This window comes from Phaseolus vulgaris, chromosome 8 (genome assembly GCF_000499845.2).
Source record: "Phaseolus vulgaris cultivar G19833 chromosome 8, P. vulgaris v2.0, whole genome shotgun sequence".
Classification (NCBI taxonomy): Eukaryota; Viridiplantae; Streptophyta; class Magnoliopsida; order Fabales; family Fabaceae; genus Phaseolus; species Phaseolus vulgaris.
Window position 1 is genome coordinate 15,775,346 of NC_023752.2, and position 18,302 is coordinate 15,793,647.

Below are 18,302 nucleotides of genomic sequence, written 5' to 3' on the forward strand. Positions count from 1 at the left end.
TGATAACTTTGTTTTGTGCATCAAGTATCTTGGCTCAGCCTTTTATGCTATCAAAACAACTGAGTTGCAACTGTTTTAAATCTCTCTTTATCTTTTTGGAAATAAATTTATTCATTATAAGTTCAATCTGTTCTTTTTATAACAACTTCTTAAACTATTTTTTAAAATTTTGTTATAAATCATTTCTTATATAAAGAGAGTAATAACTCACTAAAAAGTGTGTTGAGAAAACGAGTTTATAACAGAGATTGAGAGTTTTCAGAGAATTAGCACGTGTTCTTAAAAGAGTTTTTCAAAACAAAAAGATGTGCTTGTTCTTGTTTTGTTCTAAGCTTGGTTGGAGGTGTTGTCACCGTTTTGTGCAATCTGTTCTACTAGTCTAGTTAGAATTCTGCATTCTCTTTCCAGGTGTATTCATTTCATCATTCTTGTCTTTGTAAGTGTTATTGTAAGACTCTTCTTGATAGAGTTTCTTGAAGATTTTTGTGTGCTAAAATAGAGTTTTTCAGCTAGGTGTGCCTTGTTCTTGTAGGGTTCAAAAACATTAGGTTTTGTAATGGGTGTGTACTGTTTTTAGTGGATTTCACCTTGGGAAAGGTGAGACTGGATGTAGCTCATTTGAGTGAACCAGTATAATTTTGTGGTGTTCAATCTCTCTTAATCTCTGCACTCATTTATTGTTTCGTATGCTGATATGTTACAAAATAAACATGTTCAATTAAAATTGAATTTGTTCTTTCTGGGTCTAATCATATTGTTCTTGACTGCTGATAAATCAATCTGAATAACTTGTTGAAATCTGGGCAACTAATTTGAATATAATTGAAGCACATTGTTTTGCAAAAATCAAGTATATCAATTAGCACGAATCATTCAAAGGTGGTGTGTGGTTTGACATTCATAAATTGTCTCAGGTTTCAACTATTTATTTTTCATTTATGCTTATCAAGGTGTTTATGTGCTCTCTGTTAAAATCACTTAATACCTTCAAATCAGATATCTGAAATACTGTCTTGATGAAGTAAGCAGTAAAATAAATCTGTTTATTGCAAAATAAATTGATTATTTTCCCCTGTTTGGTAAAAAGACTGAATCTGTGTGAAAATTTTAAAAGCTCAATTCCCCCTCCCCCCCTCTTGAACTTTGACACTATTGAACCCAAAAATTGGTATCAAGAGCTAGGACTTGTATTTTACTAAAGTTTGTGTGCAATATGTCTGAGTTTAAAGTGCTTTTTGTTGAGGGTTCGTCTATTAATAGACCCCCTATGTTTAGTGGAATGAATTATGCTTTCTGGAAAATAAGGATGAAAATTTTCATGGAATCTATTGACTCTTGTATTTGGGAAGTTGTGGTCCATGGACCTTTTATGCCAATTCAGGTTGTTAAAGATGAAACAGTGGTGAAACCAAGATCTGAATGGAATGAGAGTGAAAAGAAAAAGGCTCAATATGACCTAGTAGCTAAGAACATCATAACTTCTGCATTGACAATGGATGAATTCTTCAGAATATCTCAGTGCAATTCGGCTAAGGAAATGTTGAAAGTTTAGGAAGTTACTCATGAAGGCACGGATGATGTGAAGAGAGCAAGAAAACACTCGCTCATTCAAGAATATGAACTTTTCAGGATGCAACATGAAGAAAACATTGCTAATGTACAGAAGAGGTTTACCCACATTGTAAATCATCTTATTGGACTGGGAAAGGTGTTTGACAAAGAAGCGCTCAATATAAAGGTGCTGAAGTGTCTTGATAGGAGCTGGCAACCCAAAGTGACTGTTATATCAGAAAGCATAGATCTGTCAAATTTGTCCACTGCTGCACTGTTTGGAAAATTAATGGAGCATGAGCTCGAGCTTAAAAGGCTTAATTAAAGAGCAAGAGATAGTGGAGAGAAAAACTAAAGGACTGACATTGAAAACAAGTGTACAGAACGACAGGAGTGAGGAAGCAGAGAATGTTGAACATGATGAAACTTTAAGTCTACTCACAAGAAAGTTCAGCAAATTTCTAAATAAGAAAGGCAGAGACAGGACTCAACAAAAAAGGAGGTATCCTAAACTGAATGAATCTAATTCTTCTAACTACACGTGCTTTGGTTGTGGTAAGACAGGTCACATAAAGATGGATTGTCCAAACAATCAAACAAAAGAAAAACCAACCAACAAGAAGGTTGAAAGAAGTAAGGGGACAAGAGCTTATATCTCTTGGGAAGAGAATGAAGTGTCTTCAACAAGCAGCTCCTCAATAGAAAGTGAAGAAACAAATATGTGTTTTATGATGAAAGATGAAGGATCAATATTTGATTCGGTTAGTCATTTCTCTATGGAATCTAAAAATTATGATCAATTGTTAGTTGCCTTCAAAGAAACTCATGATGAGGCAAATAGGCTGGCTATTATATGTACTAAATTGCAAAATGCAAATAATGTTCTTGCACCTAAGGTAAAATCTCTTGAGGAGGAACTATATAAAGCTAAAACTGATCTTGTAAGCCTTGAATTGACTTGTTTGCATGCTTCTATAAAGACTTGTGAAAACTGTAAAAAGCTAGAAAAACAAGTTGAGTATTTGCTGAAAACATTATCTAATTTCACTAAGGGAATAAATAATCTTGAGATTATTTTAGGGTCACAAAATGTTGTTTTCAACAAAAATGAAATTGGTTATAATCCTAGAAAAAGAAAACAATGTTAAAAAGCTGTCAAGTTTCTTTGTTCCTTCAAAAACTAGTTTTTCCTCTTTCAACAGTGGTAAAAAGGTATATCATGTTACTTGCTTTTATTGTATGAAATCTGGACATACTTCTAGAACATGCATTGCTAGAAAATACCTTGTTCCTAAAAGCTTGGCCAAATGGCTTCCAAAGGAAAGGTATTAATCATTGTTGGACCTTAGACGAAAAGGGGTACCATGTGTATTATTTTTGTTTTGTTTTGCAGAAAAACAGCAAAAGGAACCAATGGTATTTGGACAGTGGATGTTCAAAGCATATGACTGGTGACCTAACTAAGTTCACTAGCCTAAAACTCAAGGCAGAGGAACTTGTCACTTATGGAGACAATAACCGTGGAAGAATCCTAGGGAGAGGAACTTTTGGAACTGGAAGTTCAACCACCATTGAAAATGTTTTATATGTGGAAGGACTAAGACACAGTCTCCTAAGTATCAGTTAATTGTGTGACAAAGGGTACAAGGTAAAATGGGTGCACAATCTCACATGATTCTTCTGGTAAGGTCCTTTTTACAGGAAAAAGAATAACAATATATATCTCTTGGATATCTTGGAAAATGATTCTGAAAATGAATGTCTTTTGTCAAAAAGTGATGAGTCTTGGTTGTGGCACATAAGGTTAACTCACATTCATACAAATCATTTGAATAAATTAAAATTCAGGGATCTTGTGTCAGGTTTTCCTAATATCAAATTTCAGGATAATAGACTATGTGATGCATGTGTAAAAGGTAAACAAATCAGAACCTCTTTTAAATCAAAAGACATGGTCTCTACTAAGAAACCCTTGGATGTACTACATATGGATTTGTTTGGACCTTCTAGAATTGCTAGTCTTGCTGAAAATTTCTATGCATTGGTTATTGTTGATAATTATTCTAGATATACATGGACTTTCTTCCTTGCTTACAAAAATGATGCTTATAAGGCTTTTAAGAAATTGCCAAAAGTTTTGCAAAATGAAAATGTATGTTGTGTAAAATTTATTCGTAGTGATCATGGGGGTGAGTTTCAAAATGCTAAGTTTAAAAGGTTTTGTGAAAAACATGGGATATCACAAAGCTTTTTAGCCCCTAGGACTCCCCAACAGAATGGTGTTGTTGAGAGGGGAAATTGGTCACTAGAAGAACTTGCTAGGACTATGTTGAATGAATGTAAGCTACCTAAATACTTCTGGGCAGATGCAGTTTATACTGTTGCTTATGTGTTAAATAGAACTTTAATTAGGCATATCCTTAAGAAAACACCTTATGAGTTGTATAAGGGTAGAAAACCTAGTGTAAGTCATCTTAGAGTGTTTGGATGTAAGTGCTTTATTCTGAATAATGGCAAAGATAATTTGGGAAAATGTGATGAAAAATCTGATGAAGGTATTCATATTGGCTATGCTTTGAATGGACATGCTTATCGGGTTTTCAATAAAAGGTTGCTAACTGTGGAAGAATCAATGCATGTAGTGTTTGATGAATCTGACAATTACATGCCAAAACCTGTTTTAGATAACTTAGAATGTGATGATTTAAGAACTGTTATGCATAAAAATGATTTGATTAATATAGATGCAAATGACTCACATGTTGTCAAAGAACCTGTTGTTTTTGTAGATTTACCAAAAGAATGAAAGACCCCAAGAGATCTCACACTTGACAATGTCATTGGTAATATTGAAAAAGGAGTTTCAACTAGGAAGTCTCTAAATAATTTATGTGAAACAATGGCATTTGTTTCTCAAGTGGTGCCTAAAAATTTGGATGAAGCTCTAAGGGACAACAACTGAATTCTGGCTATGCAGGAAGAATTGAATCAGTTTGCCCTGAATGAGGTATGGTCACTTGTTCCAAGAACACCTGAAATGAACATCATTGGAACAAAATTGATATACAGGAATAAGATGGATGAGCATGGAGTGATCACCAAGAATAAAGCTAGACTTGTGGCTAAAGCATATAATCAAGAAGAAGGAATAGATTATGATGAAACTTATGCACCAATGGCTAGACTACAAGTTGTTAGACTTCTCCTTGCTTTCTCATGTATACAAGGTTTCAAACTATTCCAAATGGATGTGAAAAGCGCCTTCTTGAATGGATATATCAATGAAGAAGTATTTGTTTCATAACCCCCGGGTTTTGAAGACCATCAACATCTAGAACATGTATTCAAACTCAAGAAAGCACTCTATGGACTTAAGCAAGCCCCTAGACAAAGAGGAAGACATAATTCTGGTTCAAGTTTATGTGGATGATATTATATTCGGATCAACCAATGAAGAACTGTGTGAGACCTTTATGGAAATTATGAAGAGTGAGTTTGAAATGTCCATGATGGGTGAACTGAATTACTTTCTAGGTTTGCAGGTCAAACAGCTTAAGGATGGTATATTCTTAAATCAGGCCAAGTATTGAAGGACTTGCTAAGAAAATTTGGAATGGATAAGTACAAATCAATCAACACACCATTCTCAACTAGCTGCCATCTTGATCATGATGTTGCTGGAAATCCAATTGATGAGACTAAGTACAGAGGACTTACTGGTTCCTTATTGTATCTTACTGCCAGCAGACCTGACATAATGTTTGTTGTATGCATGTGTACTCGTTTTCAATCTGCTCCAAAAGAATCACATTTCAATGTTGTCAAATGAATTCTGAAATATCTACAAAGAACAAAAGATGCTGACATAACTAAAATTTTACGTTTTTTAGCCTTTACTTGATTTGTCTCATATATTCTATAATTATTAGATTAGATAGCGAGAAAGATAGTATGTTAATTGTCCCATCAAAGAAACTCATTAAAAACAACATAGCCCATTTAAAAAAAACACAAAAAAATGAAATTAACAGGGGTTCCAACCTCCTAGAAGTAATGGGGTTTGAAACTATTGAAAGTAATGAGGGTTTGAAACCCCTGGAAGTAGTGGGATTTGAAACTCCTAAAAATAGCAGGAGTTTAAAATTCCTGAAAGTAATGGGATTTTTAACCCCTGAAAGTAGCAGGGGGGTTTCCAGAACCGCCAGAAAATCATTGATCTTTCAAAAAAAAATATCGTGGGTATAACGTACTTAGTGGAGGTTAAAACCGTCAGAAACGTTAAATATAACCTCGTTAAAAATAATTTTTTTATAGTGTATTATGATATATATTCATAAATATTAATTAAGAATCATATTTTTTTTTATCAGAGGATCAAATTTTTTTATTTTAATGTTATATTATATTATAATTTTGTCATTTTTATTAAATATAATATAATATGAGTTACAAGAAAATAAATATTAAATATTTGATAAATTAAAAGCTCACAAAATTATTTAATAAAATGATCTTTTTAATTTAAAATTTAATTTTTAAATTCGTTTGATTTTACTAAACAAGATCCGATTTTTAGATTAAAGTTTTAAGGAAATAAGTGAAGAATATTTGTAAAACACAATTTATTTTTTTATTAAAAAATAATATTATGTAATTTATTAATTTAAATTCAAATAACTAACTTAAAATTAATAATAATAATAATAATAATAATAATATTATTATTATTTTTATGCTTTAGGGAGAGAAATTGACAGAGTAAAAAATGTAAGAAAAAAATGTTAGAAAAATGAAGTTATTTGGATTGGTATAAATAGAAGGAGAAATGAACTAAAAATATATGAAAGTTTGTGAATGAATTGATGGATGCGATTAAAATTATATTTTTTAATTAATAAATTACAAATTTATTTTTATTTAAAATAATTGAAATATAAATATAATTTATTTATTTGTGAATTTTAGTTGTTTGAAACTAAAACATTATTTCTTGTACTATGTAATAACTGATTTTGGAAAAAAATATGAATTATATCAAATTGTGAAAACAAAACTTATATGTTTCAATTAAAAAATAATAATTACGAAATTCTAAAATATGTCAGCAAAAATTTAGAAATATTGTAAATTTTAATAAGTTAAAACAAAATTATTCATAAAATACGTTCTTAACGAATATTAAACAGAGTAGACTACAATATAATGCACAATATGATAAAAAGAAACTAGTATTAAAATAATATCTCAAAAAATAATAACTAGTCAAATATCTATAATTTAAAAAATTTGCAAAAATCATAAAATTTATGTTTTTAACTCGTAAATGTTTTCATGAATTTTTCAGTTTAAAAATATATAAATTATTTCAGTTTAAAAATATATAAATTATTTGACATTATTGATATAAAAAATAAATAATATTTAGATATCCATAATTATATTATATAATCAATTATATATATATATATATATATATAATTGATTATATGGAAGAAATTTAGAACACAGTGATAATATGATAATCTGCAGAGAACGATTCTGTAAGTTTTTATGTATAGGAACTAAACTGAGAATTGGCAAGATATGTGGGCTTTGAATTTTATGTTTAATCATAATGTTCAGAGTTATTCCCTTTTCTCACTCTTCACATTTTAACATTTAAAATCAAAATGGGATGTTCTCCCAAACCTTCCATTTTGTCGGTCTTTCGCTTCTTTTCATTGTGCACTTGCTATTGTGGCCATGAGATCCTTTCTTTACTTCTCACATTACAAAATTGAGTTTAATTGAAATTTGAAGCGTATAAATTTCTTGTGTTTAACTTCACCTTTGTTGGCTTCATAGTATAATGGATTTTTTTTTTTTAGTGTTACCTTTATGATATCATATCTATTTGTACTTAGGATCACCTCAGCATAATGAGTTTGTTATCTTTCTTCTACTATATGTAGATATTTGTTTAAATTTAGTCTAAAGACGTATTTAAAACTTTTTAGTTGGTTTCTAACTTAATTTTTTATGTGCTTAGAAGATGACATGTAAACCACGTACTCCTCCTCCATTGATGAAATGCCCCCATTCATTACCGGCAATAGAGATGATGGCAACAAACTTACAACAATAAAGTGCTACTATGGCACAAGAACACCAAACACTTCTTCATCAGCTAACGACTGTTAGACTAGTGATAGAAGCATCTTAGCTTCATCAAAAACACCATTCCTTAAGCCTGGAAGATTTCATGAGACATAATCCTTCCAAGTTTAATAGGAGAGTAAACCCAGATAAAGTAGATCAGTGGGTGATGGATTTTGGGAGTGTTGAAGCCACTCAATGTGTTGAAGAGAGGAAGTTACCCAATACCATCTATATGCTCACTAATGAAGCCAAGTTTTAGTGGATAAGCATGACTAAATTATGGTAGATAAAGGAGAAAATGCCATTTGGGAGAGCTTCAAAGTTAGATCTATGGAGGAGTATTTCCCTAATAGTGTTCGATATGCAAAAGAATGAATTCATGCAACTGGAACAGGAAAATCTTTCAGTTACTGAAATATGTTACTAGGTTCAAACATCTAGCCATATTATATACCCAAGCCATAATTTGAGGCTTAGAGATGCAAACAATTTGAGTTTCGGTTGAAGTAAAAGCTTAAAGAGGTGGTGATTCCTTTCCCGATTAGAGAATTCCTTGTTGTAACAGAGAATGAAAAAATGGTGGAGAGTCTTAAAAGTAGTAGTTGAGTTGCTAAATTGGGATGACCTTTTGGAAGTAGACTTAAGAATGGAGACAAAAAGAAACCTTATTCCATATCTCAATTAAATAAGAGTGGAGTACTCATTTCTTAGTCATAGTTTGGTGTCAAATGCTTTAGATGTGGTGGACCCCATGTTATTAGATCATGTTCTCATCCAATACCAAATGTAACATGCAATAAATGTCAAAGATATGGTCATGCAACAAATGACCGTTGTGATGTAACACCCCAAAAATACATCTAACTATTACAATACAAGTTCTACATATTTCTATACAAGCTTAGAATTTTTCAAAACATTCCTAATACATGATTATAGCTTATAGAAATACAAATATTTATACTATAAGTTTCAAATCAACACTCTAAAGCTCTCCAGACCCTCCGACACTTGTATGATTATTTGCTCGTGTAGGTAGTACAGTCATCGCAGTTTATAATATACACAATTAAATAAAAAGACAAAACCAAATTACATGATCAATTTCTCAATTATTCAATCTTCTTCAAATCCCAACATAAAACATCACATATATCTCAAATGGATCTTCACATCCAGGATATTAACAAACAACGTCTTCCAGAACACCGGTATTAAGTAAGTCCTACTAGAGACTAACTCTTGATCCAAAGATTACCAGCGAATCCAAGAGAAAGGATCAAGGTAAGTTGAATACAACATAAGCCGTGGATCTCATATGTCACGCTGTGCATGAACTCCCCCATCAGCATCTCACCACTTGATATCTTCGTCTATGTGACTTAGATCATTAGTGAAGCTTGGAGATCTCTATTACAACATAGGCATCAATACTTAATACACAACAAACATCAGTCCATACATTAACCCAAATGTATGAATTCAACTTCATACCATTTTCATCATACAATATCATTCAAAATGTGATCCACAACATTCAAAAGTCTATTTGTCATAAAAAAAACACTTAAATACTAAACCATTAAAATCTAATATTTCTACAAGTTTAAATAAGGTATAATTTATCCGAGGAGTTTCGTTTCTCCAGCGGCTCGATATCCACTGTCGTGATGGCATATTTGAAAGCCATTATCTACCCCTCAACCCCCAATTCATTGAGATAAATAAATATTTATTTTTCACTAAACTAATATAATCATCCACGTCACTTGATACCTCAGACCTCACACTAAACCCAATCTCACTTCTCTCTACCACATAAGCATCAGTTGACGTCGTTTGGAGCAACTTAACATAAAGGACCATTTTTGATACATTTTAAAAAATATAGGGACCAAATTGATTTTTTAAAAACTATTATACTAAATTGAATATTGCCCCAAAATGTAAGGACGAATAAGGTAATTATACCTTTAAATAATATATAAACAAACAACACAATACATAAACACACAACATCCTTCCAAGAGAAATTGAATATTGGGACCACGTCCCCTTGACATTCAGATCTTCTAGCCTAGAGTGCTATTAAAAATTAAATTTAGCTTCTCTTACCTTAATTGCTTGCTTTCCAAGCAACTTCTAGAATTTTATCCTCCCAGTCTGGATAAACTTCAAAATTTAAAGGCCTAATGCAAATTATCCAAACATAACATAATAAGTTGAGAAGATTACTCTTCTCAACTGACACCACCAAGATTGATCACTAAATCCGAAGGAAAAACACAAAACAAAGGATCGTTAGAACAAAAATGAACTTACTCTATTTAAAAATCTGATCGGGTAGAAATGTTCCTTAACTCCTCAGCTACAACGTGGTGCGATCAAACTCTAAAATAGATGAAAATTGGGAGAGGAAATGAAAAGAGAAGGGATAGATTTAGAGAAAGAAAGAAAGAAAAGTAAATGGCACCGTGGGGGGGGGTCTGCAGCTTCTGTTTTCTTTTTATGTTCTTACATTATCTCCAAGTACAAGAATTTTTGTCCTTGAAAATGAACTTAACAATAAAGAGATTAGGGTATGATGCTCGTATCTCATCTTCAATTTCCTAAGTGGAATCTCTAGAGATGAGATCCCGCAATACTTTCACCATGGGAATACTTCTTCCACGAAGTTGTTTCACTTGTGAATCTAAAATTATGATTGGCTTCATTTCAAATGACAAATTTTCTGTCACCTGGATTGAATCAGACTCTAGAATGTGGTTGGAATCAAGTACGTACTTTCTTAGCTGGGATACATGAAAAATATTGTGAATTTTAGCTAAAGTTGGAGGCAAAGCAATTTCGTAAACCATAGGGCCTATTCTATTGAGAATTTGATAAGGTTCTATGAACTTAGGAGTCAATTTCTTGGATTTGATTACTCTTCCTAAACCAGTGAATGGTGTAACTCTCAAAAATACATGCTCACGCGCAGAGAATTCTAAAGGTCTTCTTCTTTGATATGCATAAGACTTTTGCCTGCTAAGAGATGTTTTCAATCTTTCCTAAATCATTTTGACTTTCTCATTAGTTTGTTGTATTAATTCTAGTCCAATTAACACACTCTCACAATCCTGAAACCAGCACAAAGGTGTCTTGCACTTTCTTCCGTACAATGCCTTGAAAGGAGTCATTCATTTGCTTGCTTGGTAACTGTTATTGTACGTGAACTCTACCAATGGTATAATTTCATCTCAACTGCCCAAATGATCTAACACACAAGTACTAAGCAAACCCTCTAAGGACTGGATAGTTCTCTCTAATTGTCCATCAGTCTGAGGATGGTATGTTGAACTAAGTATGAGTTTAGTCCCCAAAACTTCTTGAAGTGTTTGCTAGAATCTGGAGGTGAATCTGGGATCTCTATCTGATATTATGTTGGAGGGTACACGATGCAATCTGACTATTTCATCTATGTAAATCTGGGCCAACTTCCGCATAGAGATTCTCAAATCTATAGGTAGGAAGTGTGTCGTCTTTGTCAACATGTCCACTATGACCCAAACAGAGTCATGCTTCCACAGAGTACATGGTAAGTGGGTAACAAAATCCATTGAGGTATTGTCTCACTTCCACATTGGAATGTCTAACTGAGTTAACATGCCTCCATGTCATTGATGTCAATCTTTGATTTCTGATAAGTCAAGCAAGCAGCTACAAACATAGCTACATCATTCTTCATGCCATGCCACCAATAAGACTTCTTGAGATCTTGATAGATCATGGTCATTCCTGGATGTAAACTGAGTTTTCTTTTATGACCTTCAGATAACACTATTTACTTTAGTTCATTATCCTCTGGTATACATATTCTATTTTTGAATCTCAAAATACCATTCACTCCTAAAGAGAATTCTTTAGCTTTGTCAATATTTAATAAGCCCATTTAGTTCTTCAATTTTGAATCTTCCAATTGCTTCTCCTTCACCTTCTGAAAAAAATCATTAGTTATAACAAATGTATTACAACTAATGCAATTTGAAGACATGGAAACCTCCAAAATCATACTCCTAATATTTTCAATCAATGTTAGCTCTCTAATCATAAGCGACAACATTTGTATCTTTTTACGACTCAACGCATCTGCAACAACATTTGCCTTTCCATGATGGTATATTAGCTGGAAATCGTAGTCTTTTAAAAATTCAATCTACCTCCTCTACCTCATATTAAGATCCTTCTGATCAAACAAATACCTCAAGCTTTTATGATCACTAAACACGTTAAAACTAACTCCATAAAGAAAATGTCACCATATTTTTAAAGCAAAAACAATTGCTGCCAATTCTAGATCACGAGTTGGATAGTTTCTTTCATGCACCTTTAATTGACGAGAAGCTTAGGCAATAACCTTCTTATTCTACATTAGAACACAACCCAATCCCTGATAGGAAGCATCACAAAAAACTTCAAAAGCCTAATCAGTATCATGGATTGCTAATACAAGACCGTTAGTCAACCTTCTTTTCAACTCTTCAAATTTTCTCTCACATTGTTCAGTCCATGAAAAAAGGATGATCCTTTCTAGTCAATTGGGTCAAAGGAACCACTATTTTAGAAAATCCTTCTACAAATCTCTTGTAATATCATGCTAACCCCACAAAGCTTCTAATTTCTGTAACAGTTTTAGGACGTTCCCACAAAAGTACAACCTCCACTTTAGAAGGATCTACCGATATTCCCTGTGCAAAGATAACATTTCCTAAAAATTTTATTTCTAACATCCAGAAGTCACATTTTGAAAGTTTAGCATATAATTGTTTTTCTCTCAAAATGTTCAGGATAGTTCTAAGATGTTTTGCATGTTCTTCCCTTGTACGAGAATAGATCATTATATCATCTATGAACACTACCAAAAACTTATCAAGAAAAGGTCTAAAGATTCGATTCATAAAATCTATGAAGATAGCTGGAGCAATGGTCACACCAAATGGCATAACTAAAAATTCATAGTGACCATACCTTGATCTAAAAGCAGTCTTCTGAACATCTTCCGCTTTTACTAAAATATGGTGATAACCTGAGCGCAAATATATCTAAGAAAAGAAATTTGCCCCATGCAACTGGTCCATCAGATTGTCAATTCTAGGAAGAGGATATTTATTCTTGATTGTTAACTTGTTTAATTGTTTATAATCTATGCATAGACGTGATGAACCATCCTTCTTCTTCACTAATAGCACTGGAGTTGCCCATGGGGAAACACTAGGTCGAATGAATTGTTTATCCAATAAGTCTTCTAGTTGTTTCTCCAATTCAACTAACTCCGATGGTGCCATTCAGTATGAAGAAGTTGACACAATGCCTGCTCCAAGAATCAAGTCTATTTCAAACGCTATCTCTCTTTTAGGTGGAATTCCAGGAATCTCATCAGAAAATACATCCATAAACTTCGGAACTACAAACATATCTTTTTGTACTTTATCAATAACTACAAAACAAACCAAGAACATAAAACATTTTACACCTTCTTGTATCTCTCTCTCAATCTGCTAAGCTAAGATAACATGCATTCCTTCTAATCTAGGGAAAATTAACTTCTTTTTGTTGAACCAAGTGGTATTCAAGCTTTGAAGAATCCAAACCCTTTGAAGGATGTTGAAGGCTTGGTTGTGCTTGCTGTTGCTGAGCTGTCTTAGTTAGGATCTGGGGTAGTTTGAGTTTTGTAATCCACTCTAGATTGAATCCAAAGCATAGGCATTCTCAATCTTTTAAAAAAGAAAAGTGTTTTTCAAACTAAGTGAAAAACAACTGATTGTTTTGTCGAAACAACCGATTTTTTTATACTTAGATGTTTCTAGAAAAGATTGAAAACTATTTTTCAAATGGTTGAGCTGTTAAAACCAAAACAACCGATTGTTTGTTTTGGTACCATAGCAGAAAAACTGTTTTAGCTTTGACTGAGCTTTAAATGTTTTAACTGATTACGCTCCAGTCTTTAATGCTTTGTCCAATCTTTAAATGCAATGAATAAGTTTGTTAAGATTTGATAACAAACAATATCTTTGAATATATTCAGAAAAACAGATTTGAGTAATAAGATTTTTAGCACAAGCTTTTGAGTTTTTCAAAGAATTGAGATTGCTTAGAGATTGAGATTGATCAAAGAGTGTGAGATAGGATTTCTACTTGTATTGATTTCATATTTGCTTCTGTAACAAGTGTAATCCTTGAATTCTATTGAACAAGTTTCTTCTGTGTGTTTTGCTGAGAAGTGTTGTGTGTTCTTAAGGGGATCAAGATCAGCATTCTTAGTGTTGGTGTGTTGGCCAAGAGAACTGTGTGTCTTGAGGGGATTAAGGTCACTTTCTTGGTTGTGTTGTAAGTGATCTAGGTTTGATTGCTTAGTGAAATTCCTCAATGGTTTCTGAGAAGACTTGATGTAGCTCTGGGTTTAGAGTGAACCAGTATAAACATCTGTGTGCATTATCTCTATCCCTAACTCTTTAAATTCAATTTTGATATTTGTTTACTGGTATAAACAACCGATTGTTTCTGCGAAACAACCGATTGTTTTACTGGTGCTGTGCTTTTAGCTTTGTGTTTTGAAAAATTGATTTCTCATTCAAGGTATTCTCGAAGTAATTTCATTCAAGGCTTAAAAGTTTGCGAAAATCCTCTTTAAACAATTCACTCCCCCCTCTAGTTTAAATCCATATATTCTAACAATTGGTATCAGAGCTTGGTTCTTGAAAGTTATTCAAGTTGATCCAAAAAATCTTTTTTCTATGGCTGGAAAACAATCTTTTGAGGAAGGTGCTTCAATCCACAAACCACCTTTAGTCTGTGGATTGAATTACAAGTATTGGGAAGCAGAATGAAAATCTTTGTGGAATCTATTGATCAAGGAATTTGGAATTCAATTGAGAATGGTCCTTACATTCCAAAGTTTAAAAAGAATGGTTCTTTAATTGCAAAACCTTGGTCTCAATGGACCAATGATGAATGTAAAATGGCCAAGCTTGATTGTACTGCTCAAAACATAATATCTTCTGCACTAGATACTAATGAGTTTTTCAGGATATCAAAATGCAAAACTGCTAAAGATATGTGGGACACACTCAAGGCTGCTCATGGAAACAATGAACCAAAGGAGGCAATGACAAAGAGTCAAGCAAGAAGGAAAAGAAGGCAAAATAAGAAGAGCCTCAACCTTTGCTTCATGGCCAGAAAGGAGGATGACTCAAGTAGTGTAAGTTCATCAAACTCCTCAAACTCTGAAAATTATGGTCAATTACTTCAAGCCTTTCAAGAAACGCATGAAGAAGCCAACCGATTGGCCCTCTTGAACAATCTGTTAAAAGAAAAGAATAGCTGGCTTGAAAACAGAGTAAAATCACTGGAAGAGGAATTAGAAAATTCAAAAACAGATTTTGAAAACCTTGAAATCATTTACAGAAACTCCTCTTGCAAGTGCAATACTCTTGTTTGTGAAAATTGCGAAAATCTTGAAAATAAGATTCACTATCTTGTGAAAACTGTGGATAAGCTTTCTAAAGGCCAATCCAACTTTGAGAGTGTCTTAGCATCTCAAAAATGTGTTTTTGGAAAAGCTGGATTAGGCTTTAACCCACAAAACAAACAAGATAGATTTTCAAAATCATTTTCGAAAATGCCAGAAAAACAATCGATTGGACCATCAAAACAACCGATTGTTACATGCTTCTATTGCATGAAAAGAGGTCATTCTGTGAGGTTCTTTAAAATCAGAAAATATGTTGTTCCTAAGGGTTTTATGAAGTGGATTCCTAAAGGTAATAAAGATTTAATTGATGAATGTAAACCAAATGGACCCACATTCATAAGGGGACCAAATCTTTGTACTTGAAAATTTTCTTTGTAGGAAATCTTGGAGGAGAGCAAGCAACAATGGTACTTGGACAGTGGATGTTCCAAGCACATGATAGGAGATAGATCAAAGTTCCTGAGCATCTCCTTTAAGCAAGAAGGACATGTCACCTATGGGGACAACAATAAAGGAAGGATTCTTGGGAGAGGATCCATAGGAGACAAAGACATCTTGGTCATCCATGATGTGCTCTATGTAGAAGGCCTAAAGCATAATCTGTTGAGCATTAGCCAACTATGTGACAAGGGATATCAAGTGATGTTCAAGTCAAACACATGTGAAATTTGTCTACCCAACACCAAAGAGGTAATGTTGGTAGGTAAAAGAGTCAATAATGTGTATCTTCTAGATATCTCTTCACCATGTTCAATTGGATGTCTTCTATCCAAGCAAGATGAATCTTGGCTTTGGCATAGAAGAATTGCTCATATTCACATGAATCACTTGAATAAGTTAATTTCAAGGGATCTTGTGATTGGGTTACCAAAGCTCAAGTTTGAGAGGGATCACTTTTGTGAAGCATGCCAAAAAGGGAAACAAGTGAAAAGTTCTTTCAAAATAAAAAACGTTGTTTCTTCTTTAAAACCTCTTGAACTTCCTCACATGGATCTCTTTGGACCCTCAAGAACTATGAGTCTTGGTGGAAATTATTATGCTCTTGTTATTGTTGATGATTTTTATAGGTACACTTGGACTCTTTTCTTGGAATCAAAGAGTGATGCCTTTTCTGCATTCAAGAAGCTAGCAAGAAGGCTGCAAAATACAAAGAACTGCAACATAGGCTCTATTAGAAGTGATCATGGAGGAGAATTCCAAAATGAGAAGTTCAGCAAATTCTGTGAGAAGATGGGGATTCTGCACAACTTCTCTGCTCCAAGGACTCCACAGCAGAATGGTGAGGTAGAGAGGAAGAACAGGTCTCTTGAAGAGCTAGCAAGGACAATGCTTAGTGAACCATCTCTTCCTAAGTACTTTTGGGCGGATGCAGTGAGCACTTCTTGTTATGTGATGAATAAAGTGCTTATTAGGCTCATTTTGAAGAAAACTCCATATGAACTCTTCAATGGAAGGAAGCCTAACATCAACCATCTCAGAGTGTTTGGCTGTAGTTGCTTCGTTCTCAACAATGGAAAAGAAAACTTGGGAAAGTTTGATGAGAAAGCGGATCTTGGAATCTTCATAGGGTATTCTCTCACAAGTCATGCATATAGAATCTACAATAAGAGGTTGATGACTGTAGAAGAATCAGTTCACGTTGTCTTTGATGAGGTAGATCACAAAAACATCCAAAATCCGAAGACCAGAGCTGAAGAGGATGAACAGAGCATCAGTTTGGAGAAGCTGGAAATCTGTGCAGAAAAACAACTGGTTGATTCGTAGAAACAACCGATTGAAATTCTGCAACAGAGTGAGCTGCCCAAAGAGTGGAGGATTCCTATAGATCTGTCAGTGGAAAACATCATAGGGCAGATAAAGGAAGGTGTCTCCACACGTAGCTCCATCTCTAACTTCTGCAGGCACACAACTTTTGTCTCTCAAATTGAACCAAAGTCAATTGATGAAGCTCTCAAGGATGAGAAGTGGGTTGAAGCTATGCATGAAGAGTTGAATCAGTTTGCAAGGAATGAGGTATGGTTTTTTGTCCCTAGAACTGATGATATGAATATTATTGGTTCAAAATGGGTTTTCAGGAACAAGTGTAATCCTTGAATTCTGTTGAACAAGTTTCTTCTGTGTGTTTTGCTGAGAAGTGTTGTGTGTTCTTGAGGGGATCAAGATCAGCATTCTTAGTGTTGGTGTGTTGGCCAAGAGAACTGTGTGTCTTGAGGGGATCAAGGTCACTTTCTTGGTTGTGTTGTAAGTGATCTAGGTTTGATTGCTTAGTGAAATTCCTCAATGGTTTCTGAGAAGACTTGATGTAGCTCTGGGTGTAGAGTGAACCAGTATAAACATTTGTGTGCATTATCTCTATCCCTAACTCTTTAAATTCAATTTTGATATTTGTTTATTGGTATAAACAACCGATTGTTTCTACGAAACAACTAAGTGTTTTACTGGTGATGTGCTTTTAGCTTTGTGTTTTGAAAAACTGATTTCTCATTCAAGGTATTCTCGAAGTAATTTCATTTAAGGCTAAAAAGTTTGTGAAAACCCTCTTTAAACAATTCGCCCCCCGTCTAGTTTAAAGCCATATATTCTAACACTTCTGACCACAATTTATAAGGATATGATTAGCAGACAACCAATCCATTCTTATATAACCTCCAAATTCTTTAGAGGTAAACAAATCATGTTGATCTTGTATCTCTACCCATCTATAATTACTGGACACTCAACACACATGGAAGAAGTTACTATAATACTTTTTGTTGGTGTAGATACCACCAATTCAATTTCTATTTCTCGGACTGGCAACTTAAGTTTCTTAGGATCAAAAGATATAAAAGAATGGGTTGCCCCCAGAATCAAACAATATAGATAATTGTGTTCCAAGGATAGAACAATACCTCTAACAAGGCTATCAGACTACGAAGCTTCAACTCCACTAATGGCAAAAACTCTTCCAGCTGCTCTGGGTTTTTGATTACTATTCTATTGTACTTGCTGCACTCCGCCAGAATTTGGAGCTCCCAATTGGACACATTAATATTTTTTTGCATGACCATACTTGTGACATCTATCACATGTCACAATTGACATTGGATGAGAGCAAAATCTA

General features: G+C 33.6%; 2 protein-coding genes across 2 annotated transcripts; both read left to right on the forward strand.

The window, feature by feature from the left end:
• Positions 1-1,213: 1,213 nt before the first annotated feature.
• LOC137824642 (uncharacterized) lies at positions 1,214-3,178 on the forward strand. Its single transcript, XM_068630307.1, has 4 exons — positions 1,214-1,539; positions 1,630-1,827; positions 1,943-2,492; positions 2,945-3,178. Exons 1-4 carry the CDS (start codon positions 1,214-1,216, stop codon positions 3,176-3,178), a joined length of 1,308 nt encoding a protein of 435 aa, XP_068486408.1.
• Positions 3,179-4,522: 1,344 nt separating this feature from the next.
• LOC137824643 (uncharacterized mitochondrial protein AtMg00820-like) lies at positions 4,523-5,380 on the forward strand. The gene is made up of 2 exons (XM_068630308.1): positions 4,523-4,769; positions 5,130-5,380. The coding sequence occupies exons 1-2, from the start codon at positions 4,523-4,525 to the stop codon at positions 5,378-5,380; spliced, it is 498 nt and encodes a 165-aa protein (XP_068486409.1).
• Positions 5,381-18,302: the final 12,922 nt, after the last annotated feature.

Excerpts from the sequence above, each read along its gene's own strand:
- LOC137824643 (XM_068630308.1), top strand. The coding sequence starts at position 4,523 with ATGCAGGAAGAATTGAATCAGTTTGCCCTGAATGAGGTATGGTCACTT. Across the intron at positions 4,770-5,129 it reads ACTTCTCCTTGCTTTCTCAT|GCCAAGTATTGAAGGACTTG; the intron begins GTATACAAGGTT and ends TTCTTAAATCAG.
- LOC137824642 (XM_068630307.1), top strand. The coding sequence starts at position 1,214 with ATGTCTGAGTTTAAAGTGCTTTTTGTTGAGGGTTCGTCTATTAATAGA. Across the intron at positions 1,540-1,629 it reads TGCAATTCGGCTAAGGAAAT|GATGCAACATGAAGAAAACA; the intron begins GTTGAAAGTTTA and ends TGAACTTTTCAG. Across the intron at positions 1,828-1,942 it reads AATTTGTCCACTGCTGCACT|GAGTGAGGAAGCAGAGAATG; the intron begins GTTTGGAAAATT and ends ACAGAACGACAG.